Here is a 19,429-nt window from a genome sequence, read left to right on the forward strand (position 1 = left end):
ATATAACTGGGTGTCATCTGCGTAACAATGAAAATTTACACCATGGTTGCGAACAATTTCTCAGATCGGGAGCATATACAGGGAGAACAGTAGCGGACCAAGGATTGAACCCTGAGGAACACCAAAGAGAAAGTCACACTTGTCGGAGACATGTTCACCAAATCAAGGAGTTTCCACTGCAGAAGATTGAAGCTTCTCCATAACTGTGAATTAACCAAAAAATACAGCTGTGAAATAAAAGTACAATAAAAAGTATCAATATCAAGAACTGGATAAATTCACAAAAAAATTATAAAGTCAAGTAAAAGTACCTCAAACCTTTAATGATTTTTTGACTTTCAGATTTTGATTAGGGTATAATCTACTAGTTAACAAAGTCGGGCAGTATAGTTGTCCTTCTACTGCAGTAATTACGGTAGCGTGAAGACGCTTGTTCGGCTGTGACTATGCTGAAGTACTATAGTAGCAGTGTAGCTGAATTTAAAAAGCGAATGTCTTGACCACAGTCAAAACACCACATTTATGAAATGCTCTCGTGGGGTAGTACCATAGACTGTATAAAAATATGGACGTGGTTACCGTGACGTCACCTGTTGGTTTCTGAAGAGCGGTTTTGAAGCTCAAAGTGGGCCACTCCGGCTGTCGCCATCTTGGCAGTGCGTGATGCCGCCTAACTCCCAGCCAATCAAAAATGGGCAAAAAGGCAGGCCGAATGGCTGAAACAAGCCACCTAGCGGCTGTCGGAGCTGTCACTCAAAGCAGCTTAATAAAGTTTAAATGGGTGAGTACAGCCCCCGTACAGCTATAGAAACCAAAACCGTTTTGTGTACCAGGTTTTTAACATGTTTATTTCTGCTGTAAAGTTGGGCATTTTAACATTAGAGTCTATGGGGAATGACTCGCTTTTGGTGCCAGCCTCAAGTGGCCATTCAAGGAACTACAGTTTGTGGCACTTACGCCTTGGCTTCATTTTACAGCCCCAGAGGTTGCCACTTGGGTAGTACTCATGGATGTATAAAGAGAACTGGATACAGGAAGAGCGCCAGGCTTTGAAGCCAATTTGACATAGCGGCCAAACCGTGTAATTATAACGTCACGTGATGCACACTGGCCCAAAAAGACCCCATAGACTTACATTGTGAAAGACACGTCTGTAAATCAGCGGATAAATTTTTCTGAGCGTCACAACCGCCGCGAAATGACTTGTCACACTATCAGAATTAAATCCGTTTGGTCCGATCACATTTCAAAAGCCTAGAAGAGCCGCATGATTGAATTGTTTTATCCCCATTCAAATTAGCCGGAGGGCTAAACCGGAAGTAGCCGACTCGGCCAGCGAAAGTCACTAGTGCGCATGCTCTATGGGCCGCTCAATGCGGAAGATCCGGGTACTTTCATACCGGGAAGTCGACTTTTTTTTGGCTTCATGCGCCACTGAGTAACTTTCATAAGAATGAACGGGGCCCCGCCTCCGACGCTGTATCCAGTTCTCTTTATACATCCATGGTAGTACGCCGTGTGGAGGAGCCGGGACGCGACGCAGACGAGCCCGGCTGGATGCCGGTGTAACACCCAGCGGAAGTACAGAACTCAGGGGCTAGTCACGTTGGTTGGCTGATGCCGGTGCTTGGAAGAAGTCTGTCAGCACGACACGGAGATATCTTACTCGTAATAAAGCAACAATGTCTTCAGTTCAGTGTGTGAGAGAGTTAATCAACGAGCGACTAACTGCTGCTGCTGAAGAAATATTCCGAGTTTTTCAAGAAACTATCTCACAGTACGAGAAAGAGATCAACCGTCAGCGCAGACTGCTGGATTTCGTTTGGAAACCTGAAATAAGGTTACATAGAGTAGGTCTGTAAAACTTAAATTATTTTAACATAAAATAGTATAAGTAGTTTTATGTGCCGCCGCAGTGGTTAAAATATATACTTGTAATTATTTGTAGTTGTTAGCTTCTGATTCTGAGATCAGGGAAACATTAATAATGATATTTAGCGGCTGATTCTCTGTTTTTGCACCACTTACACTTGTGAAAAATTGTTAGACATCATAGCAAAAGCCTTAACACTGTTTAAACCCACTTTAAGATTTGAGAAACCTTTATTTTGCTTATGAAAACAGGGGAAAAGGGCGATTTCACATTTCTCCATCCAGACCACAATAGAACAGGACTAGATCAAAGATTAAGTTCAAGCACCTTATTATTACTTCCGTAGTACACACTCGGCATGGGAGCAGAATATTGTTCTCCACAGTGCAACATGTACGACAGACAAGACACCACTAAAAGTCACTAAAACATCACTAAAAAAACAGACATGCAATCACTAAAAGTAAATATACACTGGTCAAGCATAGTCATGTTAGTACTGCTGAATATGTTTGAGTGCAATTATAGTCCTTTCCTGCATACAGTACTGTACGTTTTTGTAGTGATTCCAATAAATAGGTCTTATTTACAATATGGGATTGGTGCTGTGCGCCAAGTAGGATATATAATAAATGTAATAATTTAAGAAGTATACATGATGATTACAGGACACAGAATACAGAATATTGTCTATAAATAGTGCAAAATCAGTGCCAAAGAAAGAAAGTGGCTGGTGTAATTCAACATATGTTTGTGTGCGTGTTGGGCTTTCTTCACAAAAACCACAAAACTTAGACTTCTCAAATCTGGACTTTCAAGTCACTGTGTTTTAATGAGTCTCCTTGTTATTCTATGTATAATGGTTTTTGATCTGGACCTGGTGTAATGTTGTCTCATTTACTAATGCTTTATAAATAATTTATAAGCATTGATAAGCATGATTTTTGAGTTGCCAGGTTGTGAAAAATCCCCCCTTTTCTTTACCACCTTAACATTTGCTTCATCTAAATCTTTAGGAAGATGTCTCCAATGTGCTGTTCAACCATTTACTGATGACTTAGAAAATATGAAACACTCATCATTTATTAATAACTGTTAAGATCTGATGACTTATCAGAAAGTCATTTAACCCTTTATTAATAATTCATAATCATCAGAAGTCCTGCAGTTTTAAATAATTATGAATCATTAATAAAGGATAATTGTGTTCATGGGTTATTTGTGTTACTGTAAATGGTTTATGAATGATTAATAAAGCATTAGTAAATATTTATTAACCATTAATTAAGTAATTATTAATGCTTATAAAGCCTTTATAAAGGATGCCTTATCAGAAAGTGGTACAAGATTTTCTCTTCACTCTTTCCTTTTTGTCCTTCCAGAGCTCCCACAGCAACATGTCTGTAATGAGGAGGAAGTTCTCGCCGACCAGCAGCTCTGTGACCTGGAGAGGAACACCAGTCTGGACCAAGAGGACCCAGAGCCTCCACAGATTAAAGAGGAACAGAAGGAACTCTGTACCAGTCTGGAGGGAGAACAGCTGGTGCTGAAGCAGGAGATGGAAACCTTTATGTTGACTCCTACTTGTGATGAAAGTGAAGATCAGACTCTGGACTTGAGTCCTGATGAAACTCAGAGTGAAGCAGAGAAAGAGCATGTTGTCAACATGTCAGTTAAAAGTTCTGTGGAACCAGAACCAAACAATGACGACCAGCTGTTCTCTCACAACTCTGATGTAGCTGAGAGCCAAGATCACAAAAGAGGCAAACATGGAGACTCAGGATCAACTAGAAAAGCAGAGCCAAAACTAAAGAAGAGACGTTACAGAAGAAAAAATCACACTAACAATGAAGACAACTCTACCAAATTAAAGATTCGCAGGAAAACAGTGAAAAAGTCCTTCAAATGTGGCACTTGTGGGAAAGTTTTTACATGCAAGTCCAAATTGCTAACACATATGAGAGTCCACACAGGTGAGAAGCCGTATGCATGTAACACCTGTGAGAGAAGATTCACTCAGCTGGGTACATTAAAAGCGCATCTGAGAGTCCACACAGGTGAAAGGCCGTGCCCATGTAACACTTGTGGGAAAAGATTTTGTCAGATGTCAGACTTGAGAAGGCATGTAAAAATTCATTCAGCTGCAAAGCTGCACAATTGCAAAACATGAGGGAGACATTTGTGGTGACAATCTACATGAGAAGAACCTGCTGACACAAAAGATTCTGTCATGTGTCTGAATTGGAAAAGCGTACGAGTCCACACAAACAAGTAGCCTTGTATTTATGAAACGTTCCAGAGGATTCAGTTGTGATTATGGATAAAACACACAAGAACACATAATGGCAGCACATGTTGACAAAAACAATCCATAAACAAGACAAACAATTGAGCTGAAATTCTTGTAGGCAAGTGTTCACCAATATCTTTGTAAATGAATGTAAAATATTCTCCATGAAGAAGAGGTCAGAATATCTTCATGTAAGTTGTCAACAACACTATCAAGTTTTGTGCAAGAAGTCAAAATTTATATGCAAGAGTGACTGGCATGACTGTTTTATTTTACTGTATAATAACGCTGTGATGTAAATAGTTGACTTTTTAAATGAATTTTATTTTTTTGTATTTTCATACAGAACCTCAGTTATTTGAGTGTATTGTGAGATCTCCGATGTTGAAACAGAGAAACTCTAGAGGTGTTGGCTCACTTAAGTTTTCATCCTTCAAACTAAAGTCTTTTTGTCTGCAGTGTTTAATCATTTTTTATGTATTTTGTGATCAGTTTAACTTGAGATGAAGTTAAAAAAAACAATTTGTTTGCTGCTTTAGAGATGACACACAGATTGCAGATGATTTACTTCATGGTGTTGTCAACACATTTTATGAACAATAAAATATTTTTTCATGATGGCTTTTCAGACTGATGTTCTTAAGAACAATATAAAGCTTTGTTTCTGATCTCATGCATTTATTTTAATATTACTTTGCTTTATGAGGTGATAACATAAGAATACCAGATTCACAACAAATCCTAAAGCTATGAGTGAATTTATGTGAATGTTTTTAGGCCATTGGCTCCTTCTTAAAGAACAACACATCATTGTTGTGTGAGTGTCCCTCTAGTTATAGTGATGAACTGCACAGGTCTACAGGTCAACATGTAAAGCTGCTATCTTTTACTCTGGTTGGCATGCTGCCTTAAATCAAGGAGTCTCCACTGCAGAAGATTGAAGCTTCTCCATAACTGTGAATTAACCAAAACACACAGCTGTGAAATAAAAGTACAATAAAAAGTAATTGAATTCAGTCAAAACGCCACATTTCTGATATGCTCTCGGTGGGGTAGTACGCCGTGTGGAGGACGGAACAAAACTGCGTGGGAGCCGGGACGCGACGCAGACGAGTCCGGTGGGATGCCGGTGTAACACAAAGCGGAAGTACAGAACACAGGAGCTAGTCACGTTGGCTGGTTGATGCCGGTGCTTGGAAGAAGTCTCTCAGCAGGACACGGAGATATCTTACTTGTAATTGAGCAACAATGTCCTCAGTTGAGTGTTTGCGAGAGTTAATCAACGAGCGACTAACTGCTGCTGCTGAAGAAATATTCCGAGTTTTTCAAGAAACCATCTCAGAATACGAGAAAGAGATCAACCGTCAGCGCATACTGCTGGATTTCGTTTGGAAACCTGAAATAAGGTTACACAGAGTAGGTCTGTAAAACTTAAATTATTTTAACATAAAATAGTATAAGTAGCTTTATGTACCACCGCAGTGGTTAAAATATATACTTGTATTTATTTGTATTTGCAGGGCTGCCACCTCTCACGGAGTGATGAACAGTCAGAGTCTTTTTGTTATAGAGTGATGGTTAAACTACGCGAATTATTTTTTTACAGTTATTCACAGGGCTGTAACGGAGACTTAACGCACATAAACGCCGTTTAACCACCTCTCACATTCTGAAATAGCGTCGATGCAGACATCTTTTACAGCTGTCAAAGGCTCAACCATTTGCTGTTCAACCATTTACTGATGACTTTGAAAATATGAAACACTCATCATTTATTAATAACTGTTAAAATCTGATGACTTATCAGAAAGTCATTTAACCCTTTATTAATGATTCATAATCATCAGCAGTCCCGCAGTTGTAAATGATTATGAATCATTAATAAAGGTTAATTGTGTTAATATGTTATGTGTGTTAATGTTAATGATTTATAAATTATTTATAAATCATTGGTAAAATACTTATTAACCATTAATGAAGTCATTAATTAATGCTTATAAAGCCTTTATAAAGGATGCCTTATCAGAACATGGTACAAGATCTTCTCTTCACTCTTTCCCTTTTGTCCTTCCAGAGCTCCCACAGCAACATGTCTGTAATGAGGAGGAGGTTCTCGCTGACCAGCAGCTCTGTAACCTGGAGAAAAACTCCAGTCTGGACCAAGAGGACCCAGAGCCTCCACAGATTAAAGAGGAACAGGAGGAACTCTGCACCAGTCTGGACCAAGAGGACCCAGAGCCTCCACAGATTAAAGAGGAACAGAAGGAACTCTGCACCAGTCTGGACCAAGAGGACCCAGAGCCTCCACAGATTAAAGAGGAACAGAAGGAACTCTGCACCAGTCTGAACCAAGAGGACCCAGAGCCTCCACAGATTAAAGAGGAACAGGAGGAACTCTGCAGCAGTCTGGAGGGAGAACAGCTGGTGCTGAAGCAGGAGACAGAAACCTTTATGTTGACTCCTACTTGTGAGGAAAGTGAAGATCAGACTCTGGACTTGAGTCCTGATGAAACTCAGAGAGAAGCAGAGAAAGAGCATGTTGTCAGCATGTCAGTTAAAAGTTCTGTGCAACCGGAACCAAACAGTGACAACCAGCTGCTCTCTCACAACTCTGATGTAGCTGAGAGCCAAGATCACAAAGGAGGCAAACATGGAGACTCAGGATCAACTAGGAAAGCAGAGCCAAAACTAAAGAAGAGACCTTACAGACGAAAAAATCACACTAACAATGAAGACAACTCTACCAAATTAAAGATTCAGAGTAATACTGATACAGGGAAAAAGTCCTTCAAATGCGGCATTTGTGGGAAATCTTTTAAGATCAAGTCCAAATTACAAATACATATGAGAGTCCACACAGGTGAGAAGCCGTACTCATGTAACAATTGTGAGAAAAGGTTCGCTCGGTCGCACGGATTAAGACTGCATATGAGAGTCCACACAGGTGAGAAGCCGTACTCCTGCGACACCTGTGGGAAAAGATTTGGTGACATGACAACAGTGAAAAGGCATATGAGAGTCCACACAGGCGAGAAGCCGTACACATGTAAAACTTGTGAGAAAGGTTTCACTGAGATGAGCAAATTAAAACTGCATATGAGAATCCACACAGGTGAGAAGCCGCACTCATGTAACACCTGTGGGAAAAGATTTCGTAACATGGCAACAATGAAAAGGCATATGAGAGTCCACACAGGTGCGAGGTTATACAATTGCACAACTTGTGGGAAAGAGTACAGACGTAGACATAACTTCAAGGACCACATGAGAAAGCACGCAGTGGAAGAAGGTTCTGGGTAATTCCAGGTCAAATCAACAGATTTTAGAAAATTTTACCAACTGACCATTTTTAATTTGCTTCATACTTTGTGTAAATTATGTCATTGTACCCCCCAACAACTAGTGTGCAAAATTTTTGACTTTTGTGTGTTCTTTCGTTTCTGAAATGTGGAGGCTTTAAAAAGGAGTCGCTAGATGCTAGAAATTTTCAGGGATAGTTCTGCACTATTAGATGTCTTTTAATTTGTAAAACAGTTGGCCAACAGTTACATATTTGACAAGTTATGGCTTGCTGAACATTGTTTTTTTTTTATTCTTTTGAAATACCAAGAGATACCAATGAATTCATTTTTAAAGTGCTTTGTAGTGTGTTCCAGATTGATAGTGCAAAGAAGCCAGAAGTAGAAATCCTGCCTCTCAGAGAGAGAGGACCATCCAAACTTTTTGTACAGGATGCAATGATGAATGTTATAAGCATCACCAGTAATGAACATGTAATGAGCATCAAGGGGCTTTAAATTTGCCGTCAAAGCATGCCTGTACAAGATGTCACCATAGTCTAAAACTGATAAAGTTGCCTCTACAAGGGTATGTCAACAATGCAACAGGAAGCAGGATTTATTCTTATTAAAGAAAAAGCCAATCTTAGTTTACTCACCAAATTTGATGTGATTTTTTGATGGTTATCTTCTCATCAATCTGAATGCCAAGGTATCTGTATATCAAGACTCTTTCAATATTGGTGCCAGTTTTAGTTGTGATGATGAGGTTATCCAAATTAATATTTTTGGCTCTAGTGAAAAACATAAACATGATGTTTGTCTGCATTTAAGACTAATTTATGGATACTGAGTGCAACCTCTAAATCAACAAAACAGTGCTGAAGAGATACTACAGCAGACTGTACAGTATCCGCAGTGCAATACATAATAGTATCATCAGCATAAAAATGAATATTATATCCAGTTATTGCAGAAACAATATCATTTATATAAAGTGTAAACAGAACAGGACCAAGGATTGAGCCTTGTGGGACACCTTTTGCAATCTGAACAAATTCAGATTTAACAGATCTCGTTGCTACACACTGCTGTCTGTCCGTTAGATAACTCTGGAACTAATTACACCGGGGATTGCTGTCAAACTGTATTTCGTTGTATATTAATTCAATGACAATAAAGAATCTATCTATCTATATAATCATATGCAATTTCATCAAAACCAATACTATGAATCTTTTTTTAAGAACAAAGCATGATCAACTGTATCAAATGCTTTAGAGGGGTCAATAAAAAGAGCTGTGCAGTGTTTCTTATTATCCAAAGTTGAAATGATGTCATCTAAAACAAGAGTGGCAGCATTAACAGTGTGGTGCTTTTCTCTAAAACCAGATTGGTGAGTACTTAAAATAGAATATGCCGAAAGGAATGATTTAAGTTGGTCATTTACTAGAGATTCTAGTATTTTTGCTAGCCATGGCAATTTAGAGACAGGCCTATAATTGTTAAGCATAGTCGTTTTCACCGCCTTTATGTAACGGAGTCATATAAGCAGCCTTCCAAACCGTGCAAACTGTAACAGATAAAACAGAGAAGTTAAAAATATATGTTATGTAGCTTACTACCATTGAGGCCGTAAGCTTTAAGAAGTAGGGATCAAGCTTATCCTTGCCAACTGGATATTTCAAATCTAATGCTAGTAAGGCATTGGCCCTGTTATCGGAAGAGCTGTCCTGTATAAGTTTCTTCAAAGAATGTGTCAGCAGCTAAAAAAATGTTTATTAAAAGCAACACAAATCTCTTTATGATCTGATATTTAGGATCATCAGCTGAAGTGAAAGGAGGAAATGAGAGTGAAGACAGTTCAGAGAATTCACTGCCTTCCAACATTTTGACGGATTTAAATATGAATTTGGAATTAAAAGCAAATAATAATAATTAGCTTTAGCCTTCCTTATTGCAGCTGTGCATTTATTTCTAAGGCGCCTGAAAGTAAGCCAGTGACCAGACTCACCAGTACGCCTGGCAAGAGCCCAGGCTTTATTTCTCTCTTATAGCAAGGATGAGATATTCAGATAGGACTTGACCTATTCTACAATCTATGTTTTTTAAAGGGTGCATGCTTATCGACCACAGAGTTAAAAGACTTACAAAAGTGGTCAAGAGCTAAGTCAACATCAGGGATTTTAACAGTATCATGAATGTCACTTTCATAAAGATCATACAGGAAGGCTTGCTCAGCAAAATATATAAAATTCCTACTAATCACCATGCGAGGGCACTAAAACCAAGCTCAAATACTGCCAAAGAAGTAATTTTGTCATTTCTATTTGTTAAAATTAAATCAATTAAAGTCGACTCAGAGAAGTAGTTTAAGTTTGGCCTGGTAGGATCAGTAATTAGCTGTGAGAGATTTAAGTTTTCACAGACTTCTTTTAGATAAAATTTAAATTAAAATCACCAAAAATGATCATCTCCAAATTTTTTTAAGGAGCTAAAAGACCAGTAGCTCATCAATAGGTGAGGAGGAAGCAGAAGGAGGTCTGTACACTGCAACCGCAGTAATTGAATTATTATGTGCAATATTTACTTTCATAGCCAAAAAGTCAAAATAGATTTGTGACACGTCGCTGAGGATTCAGTTGTGATCATGGATAAAACACACAAGAACACATAATGGCAGCACATGTCAACAAAAAATAATCCATAAACAGGACAATCAATTGAGCTGAAACTCTTCTAGACAAGTGTTCACCAACATCTTTATAAACCAATGTAAAATATGCTCCATGTAGAAGAGGTCAGAATATGTTTGTCTAACAGTTTAAGTTCGTCTGTGATCAGTTTAAATTGAGATTAAGTTAAAATAAAAATGTTGTTTGCTGCTTTAGACGACACACAGATTGCAGATGATGTTCTTAATGGTGTTGTCAACACATTTTATGAACAATAAGATATTTTTTCATGATGGCTTTTCAGACTGATATTCTTAATTTGATTAATTGGATGATTAGGGTAACTAAAAGTGTCATAAACATTAAGTGTGAGTAGTGCATACAATAAGTCCCTAAACAAACGTATAAGCAAATAATATGAATGTGTTTTAAGGCCGTTAGCTTCTTTGTGATGCAACTGCACAGGTCTATAGGTCAACATGTAAAACTGCTATCTTACTCGGCATTGTTGGAAGACAACCTCTTGTTCTTTGTGTTAAACTTAACTTCGATTCCTAAGAGGAAGAGACAGACTTGTCTGGATTCCAAAGGCCTGCAGAACTGACCTTTGTAACCCTCTAAGTCGGGGTTGATCAATGATGCTCAACATACTCATGATGTCTGACCGAACATCCAAAAATTATGGCCTGAACTAAGTAACTACTAAGCATAAGTAACTAACTAAGCATAAAACTGACCCTAAGGCAACTTGGACCAGAGAAAGACTAAAAGGACCCCCACCTTAAATGGGACACAGACCCTTTATAATCCCAAGGTCATAAAACTCAAGAGAAACATTCCTTTGCAACACCGCAAAATGAACTCATTACATTCCAAGCTTTAACCCATAAGAACCCATTTCTCCTTAAAGGAGAATTATGGGGAATGTAAAACAGACCAAATGGACCACAAGGAACACATTTCTGAATTTTATTTTGAAATTCTACCTTCAGTGTCAAAGATCTGTAATGTAACATATATGTCATAACCATAGTTCCCTAACTTGTTTTATATCAATTCGTTCAAGAAATGTGGTCAGAACAGGTTAAATGTAATACAGAACGTCTTATTAAAGCATCAGAATTGTTAAATGGGTTGAAACCTTCCTTTAGTAACAATTAGCTAGTTCTGTCACATTTGCTGACCAAGCATGCTGCCATTTTGGAAGTGATGTCATGGGTACACAGATTCACACATTGTCACATGACTGCACCAGGATATTCATTAGATGTCACTTAGGGACTTCATGAGTTAAAGTCAAGGATAAAAGCTGTATAAGGAATTTTCCAGAACATTGAAAGGGTTGGTGACACCTGTGTCACCATGGGTTCTTATGGGTTAATAACTGTTATATTAACTGTTTAATCAGATTATGGACCCTGTCATACTGTTTACCTTAAAAATTCATAAAGAATGATGTAACTTTGATGACTTTACTATGGTATATTGGTGAGATATTGAAAAAAGGTTGATCTCATTACATTTTATCACGTTATAATTTTGATAAGGTTAGAAATATAGGTTTGAATAATGAAAGGAAGGATGTGTGATGATGTATCGTTCAAAGGAAGAGCTGGTGAAGTTCTTATTTTGAAGACGTTTATTAGACGAAGGCCATCGGGTCCATTCCATGTACAAAGATGGTCTGGGCACCGTACCACTGTCGGTGCATAACTTATATAGGGTTACGCATCTGTATCTTATCACATGAATAACATAGGTTCCCCATGGGCATTAATTCAGTTGGGAGCCATCCATCAAGTGGTTGACAGCTACCTCACAACATATCATGTATCACAACATACCATCTGGAACAGCTCCAATCTTGACCATGGACCCATTGTTTGTATCTAAAAGGCCCCCCAGAAGGGCTATACCATATTACATAAGGTGACATGCAGACTATGAAATATTTCTGTCACATGTCCAACCCCCAAAATCAGTAAAGTACATAGAGTCAGATAAAAGTCATACTAACAAATAATCTCACTTGAATTTTATATCATGACATAAGAGTTAATGAGTGTTTACATGGTTGATGCAATATTGTGTTTAACCTCACAAAATTGCTGCTATAACTCTTTTATTCACTCTATTACAGCAGGACCGTTATGAAAAGAATGTGTTTACAACTTTAATGTGAAATACTAGGCCACAGTGATGTGAGGTGTGATTTTTGTGTGTAAACATTCCAAAGTAGGCTTCCCAAAAAATGTATTTATTTCAGAAGATGCAAGCTGCATCCAACACCAACTACACCTGAAGTCCCCCGAGAACAAAGAAATTGAATATTCATCAGTAATTTGGTGCGAAAATGTTTAAAACACCCAAAACACCGCCTGCTTTGACCAAAATTATATAAAGGAAAGTTTAACGGAACTCGGTTGAGCTGTCCTCCTCTTTATGAGTAAGAAACTGCCCCTCTACAACGTCTCTTTCCTTCTAAGTAAGTGCGTATTTTAGACCTTTTTGAAACCTGTACTCAGTGTCATCAGGAAAGCTTCCGGAAACAAGCATCAGGAAACCAAAAAATCACAAAGACTCAAGCCTGAATCCTAACTGGCGTGTTGCGTTACAAAAAGCTAGTGAAAGCCCGACTGGACCTCTGCATGTCTGTGACCCAAAGCCAGACTATCACTCTGGGCTGAGACAACTTGTCACAGCCGATTACACCGATTACACCTGACCTAGGACTGACCCACCTGCTCTCTGTCCAAGGGACAGTGAAGATCCTCCAAGCTCACAGCCAACGACCTGATCTGGGCCGTGTTACTGCTGAGACCCACTGGCTGTCTGACTATGGCTTATCTCCAACAAAACAGTAGGCATGCAATGACTTTGTGACCAGAGGTTGATACTAACGATTTAAGATTTAAAGATAATTTCTCCAGAAAGTATGTTAGCTCTCCCTTAGCTCCTGTTGCTATGCGTTAGCCTCGAGTCACACACTATGAGCCAGTCTTGCTGAATATTTTTCTTTATTTTTATTTTCGTTATAATTTAAAGGCCTTATCATTCTTTTGTGTATTATTCTATGTGTATCATGTACTCTTCAGGCATGTAGCTGTATAATAAATGTCTGTCTTAATCAAGAAGTTGTTGTTTGCATTCTTCTGAATAGTAGTGGGACAGGTTACTGTTTGGGACAAGAACTTACGGTTATGAGACCGATTCATTGGTAAAATTACTCCCAACACTAACAGGGCTAAATCTATGGGAGGTGGTGCACACAATGACAAGGTAATTAAATAATAAAGTACTAATACTCCTACAGCATGCTGCCTTGAATCAAGGAGTCTCCACTGCAGAAGAAGATTGAAGCTTCTATGTAACTGTGCGAATTAACGAAAGAACACAGCTGTGAAACAAATGTGCAATAAAAAGTAATAAAATTCTTTTTGCAACAGATATCAAAAACTGGATAAATTCACAAAAAATTGAGAAATTCAAGTACACATACCTCAAACCTTTACATGATGAGTTTTAAACTTTTAGGTTTTGATGAGGGTACAAAATATCAGTGAGACGACAAATATCAACCCAACAGTTCTTATTTTTAGTTTAAAGACATAAAGCATCTGTGCAGTTATTGCTGCTTATTTATAAGCCACAAATGACACTGAGTCAACTCGTTCCCTGCCAATGTTGGTGTGGGAGGAAGTGAAGGTGTGGATATACTGGCCAAACAACGTCTAAATCACAGTCAGTCAGTATTCAGGCTCCATTATATAAAACTGAGGTCAAAACAATCATCAGAAGTCAAATGCAAAAAGTGTGGCAAGAATACTGGAATATCAATGACACAGGAAGACACCTCTATAATATTCAAAAACATGTTGGTACTGGAGAGAACCTGGGAAGGAACCAAAGGAAAGAAGCAGGTATTTCCCATCTAAGGACAGGGCACACAAGACTTAATCAAATACTTCATAAAATAGGTAAGCACCCAACAGGATCACGCATGCATTGCAATCAAACAGAATCTGTGCAATGTGCTACTGGAGTGTAGTGCCTATGAGGAGGAATGGAGGAAACTAGAAGAAGGAATGGAAAACATCACTTAAGAGAATATCCTTGGAGAAACATCAGGGCAAATATACAGTCACTTAATTAAACATCTTAAGGAAACAGGTTTAATAGAGAGAATTTAACTTTGTCTGCTAATCTACTGTAACACACTCAGTCCAGCAGGTGGAGATAATCCATCTTTAAGCTGGTTGCCAACCACCAATAAATCAAAAGAAGAAGACAACTTGCTACAACAAGTGGAACGAAATAGACCACACAACCCCGCTGTCGGAAGCTTAACAGTGTAACACTCAGCGGAACTAAACAACACAGGAGCTAGTCGCGTTAGCTGGTTGGTGTCCTGCGGTTGGAAGAAGTCTCTCAGTAGGACACGGAGATATCTTACTTGTAATTAAGCAACAATGTCTAAAGTTCAGTGTTTGAGAGATTCAATCAACGAGCGACTAACTGCTGCTGCTGAAGAAATATTCCGAGTTTTTCAAGAAACTATCTCAGAGTACGAGAAAGAGATCGATCGTCAACGCAGAATGCTCGATATCGTTTGGAAACCTGAAATAAAGTTACACAGAATAGGTCTGTAAAACCTTAATTATCTTAAAATAAAACACAATAATCAGCTTTATATAGCACCGCAGTGGTTAAAATATATACTTGTAATTATTTGTTCGCGACGCTGAAGTTAGCTTCTGATTCGAAGTTAAGGGAAACATTAATAATGATATTTAGCGGCTGCTTCTCCGTTTTTGCACCATTTACACTTGTGAAAAATCATATTAAACATCGTAGCAAAAGCTTTAACAGTGTTTAAACCCACTTTCAAATTAGTGAAACCTTTGTTTTGCCTATGAAAATAAAAAGGGCGATTTCACATTTCTCCATCCAGACCACAGTAGACCAGGTCTGGATCAAAGAGTTCAAGCATTTATTATTACTTCCGTAGTACACATTCTGCATACATGGGAGCAGAATAGGGGACTCCAAGTAGGGAATGTAGTAAATATATTAAATTAAATAATTTAAGAAGTATACAGGATGATTGCAGGACACAGAATACAGAATATTGTTTATAAATAGTGCAAAATCAGTCTCAAAGAAAGAAAGTGGCTGGTGTAATTCAACATATGTGTGTGTGCGTGTTGGGCTTTCTTCACAAAAACCACAAAACTTAGAATGTCAAATCTGGGCTTTCAAGTCACTGTGTTTTAATGAGTCTCTGGAGTCTCCCTGTTAATCTATGTATAGTGGTTCTTGATCTGGATCTGGTGTAATACTGTCTGGATGAAGAAATATCAGTGAAATTGCTCTTTTTCTGTTTTCACAAATAGAACAAAGGTCTTACATATCTTAAAGTGGTTTTAAACAGTGTTAAGGCTTTTGTTACAATGTCTTACATTTTTTCACAAGTGTTAAGTGGCGAAAAATCTGAGAATCAGCCACTAATCATCATCATACAGTGCATGTTTCCCTTAACTTTCCCCTCAACTTTTCCCTTAAACCTGAATCAGAAGCTGTGAATCAGAAGCTAACTTCAGCGTCATCGGATGTCTGACACGCTTTATAAACATAAAATATTTTCTAACATTAATTAAGTCATTAATTAATGCTTTTAAAGCCCTTATAAAGGATGCCTTATCAGAACATGGCACGAGATTTTCTCTTCAGCCTTTCCCCTTTGTCCTTCCAGAACTCCAACAGCAACATGTCTGTAAGGAGGAGGAGGTTCTCACTGACCAGCAGCTCTGTAACCAGGAGAGTAACACCAGTCTGGACCAAGAGGACCCAGAGCCTCCACAGATTAAAGAGGAACAGAAGGAACTCTGTACCAGTCTGGACCAAGAGGACCCAGAGCCTCTACAGATTAAAGAGGAACAGAAGGAACTCTGCACCAGTCTGGACCAAGAGGACCCAGAGCCTCTACAGATTAAAGAGGAACAGGAGGAACTCTGCACCAGTCTGGAGGGAGAACAGCTGGTGCTGAAGCAGGAGACAGAAACCTTTATGTTGACTCCTACTTGTGAGGAAAGTGAAGACTGGACTCTGAACTTGAGTCCTGATGAAACTCATAGTGAAGCAGAGAAAGAGCATGTTGTCAGCATGTCAGTTAAAAGTTCTGTGGAACCAGAACCAAACAGTGACGACCAGCTGCTCTCTCACAACTCTCATGTAGCTGAGAGCCAAGATCACAAAGGAGGCAAACATGGAGACTCAGGATCAACTAGAAAAGCAGAGCCAAAACTAAAGAAGAGACATCACAAAAGCAAAAATCACACTAACAATGAAGACAACTCTACCACATTAAAGATTCACAGTAATACTTATACAGGGGAAAAGTCCTTAAAGTGTGACACTTGTGGGAAATCTTTTAAGTGGAACTCCAATTTGCACAGACATCTGAGAGTCCACACAGGTGAGAAGCCGTACGCATGTAACACCTGTGAGAAAAGATTCTCTCAGCCAGGTGCATTAAAAGTGCATCTGAGAATCCACACAGGTGAGAAGCCATACCCATGTAACACTTGTGAGAAAAGATTCTCTGAAATCGGAAAATTGAAAGTGCATATGAGAATCCACACAGGTGAGAAACCGTACCCCTGCAACACCTGTGAGAAAAGATTCTCCCAGCCAGGTGCATTAAACCTGCATATGAGAACACACACCGGAGAGAAGCCGTACCCATGTAACACCTGTGAGAAAAGTTTCCCTCATCTGGGTGCATTAAACCTGCATATGAGAATCCACACAGGTGAGAAGCCGTACCCTTGCAACACCTGTGGGAGAAGATTTAGTTACATGACAACAGTGAAAAGGCATATAAGAACACACACAGGTGAGAAGCCGTACACATGTAACACCTGTGAGAAAAGATTCTCTGTGCTGGGCGCATTAAAAGCGCACATGAGAATCCACACAGGTGAGAAGCCGTACAGTTGCAAAACTTGTGGGAGAGAGTTCAGACTTAGACATAACTTGAACATCCACATGAAAACGCACGCAACAGGAAAAGATTCTGTCAGGTGCCAGACTTTAAAAGGCACATAAGAATTCATTCAGATGAGAAGCTGTATTTGCATTTTCATATTTGAACTTGTATTTGTATTCAGCAGATCACAAATACCTGAGGAAAAAATAAAGACTACCCTATGGTATTGAATATGATAAATGTTTTTTTCAACACTTGTGAATATTTGAATATTAACTCCTTCTGGTCATGCATCAGTCCTATGTGGGGTAATGTCGACTTTAAACCAGGGAAAGGTGATCCAGGATTTCGGATATGGACTGAAAAAAGGTTAAGGAAAGTGCAAAATATGTACAGAGAAGATGGACAACTTATGTCCTTTGCAGAAATATCAGTCAAATATGACATTCCCAAATATCTTCAACTTAAGAGCCTTATATCCTCATCTCAAAACCATTCATTAGATATTCCTGTCATTTCCTCATTACAGGTAGCAATCATAAGACATTGCTATGATAAAAATTTTAATTTAATCTCTGTATGACTTGTTTGCGTCTGGGTCTGATGAGTCCTCAGAACCTAAACTGAGACTATGGAAGGAAGATATAGATGATGAAATATCTTTAGAAGACTGAGTGAGATGTGTAAGAAGGCTCAGAGGCAGACAGTCATCAGTAGCCTGAAACTTATACAGTATAAATGGCTGTTGCGTACATACATAACTCCTATTAAATTGCATAAGTGTAATGATAATATTCCTGATATTTGTATTAAGTGTAATGAAGCAAGAGGGACATTATGCCACTGTATATTGGAATGTGTGAAAGTGAAATCCTTTTGCCAAGATGTTATTAATATGATCGATCAATTTTTATCGCAGCCATTTGTTACGATGGACGAGCCCCCAAAATTATGTTACGACCCTCTACAAACAGCTCGCCCACAGAAGGCCCAACATAATTAAAAGTCAGGATTTCCCACAAAGATTGAACAAATTTATTAACAAAAACAACAACCAAGTAACAAAAGCTGGTGAGCCGGCCAAAATTAACAAAAAGAAGAGGAGACACCCAGACCAGCCCACAAAGGGCCGTAGGATCTGGGCTCTCCTCTCTAACCTAAATCCACAAAACTGAAATAGAGCCGCGAAAAAAAAGGCTGCCAGACTCACCAACCCAAACCAAGAAACTAACAAAGGCAACTACAACATAACAGAACAAACACAAAAAACAAGCTGCTGCTGATCAGGCTGGGAAGATGAGAGAGAGAGAGTCCAAGCCCTTTGTTCCCTCTTCATAGGCCCTCCCCTCAATTATCCACTCAGGGCCACCTAGGAGAGAGAGCACAAACAAAAGGGTCAGTAACAAGACTATACATATCCCATCCAGCAGGGGGGGAGTATGTAACACCATTACCACTGGATCCTAAGCTTTTCATTCTGGGTATACATCCCACCAACCCACACTTACAAAGCAAAGAGTTTAGATTTGTAGACATATAATTGCTCTTAATTGGAAAAATGTTAAGGGGCCAAGAGTCGGAATGTGGATCAAAGAAATGGTGTCAAACATGTCAATGGAAAAGAAGAACGTACATTGTTAGACATAACAAAATGTTTCTGATGATATCTGGAGTCCTTTTATGTACTTCTTAAGACATGATGTCAATGCTGGTAACCCGCTTCATCAGGAACAAGCTCTGAGGGAGTATTATGATCTTGTATGTTGATCTGAGAAACACCCTTTATTTATTTGATTATTATCATTATTGTTTCATTTTATTGTATTTTTATTTATTTTTTTATGTCTGTCAGTTGATAGGGATGGAGTGGTGGGAGGGAAAACGGTGAAAAATGTTTGCTGTGTATTATATAACTGCTATTCAATGTACAATTTGTGATTTGCATACTAAAAAACCAATAAATATATTGTTTTAAAAAAAACACACAAGAACATATAATGGCAGCACATTTCAAGAAAAACAATCTATAAACAGAACTAACAATTGAACTGAAACTCCTTTAGGCAAATGTTCACCAAAATCGTTGGTCGGGACCTCGCACTCTGGCCCGTCGGGATCAGATCATTTTGCTTTTTAAAAATGAAGGATATTTATTACAAGTGTGGTGTGCTTTTATTTTGAAAGATTGATTGACAGGATGAGAATTTTCTGCAGGGTGAGACATGTCTGTCTTGCTCACACCTGTGTCATCAAAATGATGCAAGTTTTGGGCCCATTCACTTGAATTTCAATTAGTAAAGTGAAAACTTGATGAGTTTGTGTGTA

General features: G+C 38.6%; 2 protein-coding genes across 3 annotated transcripts in view; both read left to right on the forward strand.

Moving 5' to 3' along the window:
- LOC121905374 (zinc finger protein 271-like) overlaps positions 1–19,105 on the forward strand; it is a 33,161-nt gene extending 14,056 nt beyond the window's left edge. Inside the window, exons 3-5 of the mRNA XM_042423583.1 lie at positions 6,387–7,452; positions 14,596–14,757; positions 15,869–19,105. Coding sequence (XP_042279517.1) covers positions 6,387–7,452; positions 14,596–14,757; positions 15,869–17,223 — 2,583 coding nt within the window. The 3' untranslated portion in view covers positions 17,224–19,105. The remainder of the gene's footprint in view (positions 1–6,386; positions 7,453–14,595; positions 14,758–15,868) is intronic.
- Positions 697–4,781, forward strand: LOC121905991 (zinc finger protein 239-like). 2 transcript variants are annotated; one of them, XM_042424626.1, is made up of 2 exons: positions 697–781; positions 3,256–4,781. In XM_042424626.1, exons 1-2 carry the CDS (start codon positions 778–780, stop codon positions 4,041–4,043), a joined length of 792 nt encoding a protein of 263 aa, XP_042280560.1. In that variant the 5' UTR covers positions 697–777; the 3' UTR covers positions 4,044–4,781. The 2 variants fall into 2 exon arrangements, with proteins under 2 accessions (XP_042280560.1, XP_042280559.1); XM_042424625.1 differs by lacking the exon at positions 697–781 and adding an exon at positions 1,448–1,854.
- Positions 19,106–19,429: the final 324 nt, after the last annotated feature.

This window comes from Thunnus maccoyii, chromosome 10 (genome assembly GCF_910596095.1).
Source record: "Thunnus maccoyii chromosome 10, fThuMac1.1, whole genome shotgun sequence".
NCBI classification, from domain to species: domain Eukaryota; kingdom Metazoa; phylum Chordata; class Actinopteri; order Scombriformes; family Scombridae; genus Thunnus; species Thunnus maccoyii.

Excerpts from the sequence above, each read along its gene's own strand:
- LOC121905991 (XM_042424625.1), top strand. The coding sequence starts at position 1,683 with ATGTCTTCAGTTCAGTGTGTGAGAGAGTTAATCAACGAGCGACTAACT. Across the intron at positions 1,855-3,255 it reads AATAAGGTTACATAGAGTAG|AGCTCCCACAGCAACATGTC; the intron begins GTCTGTAAAACT and ends TTGTCCTTCCAG.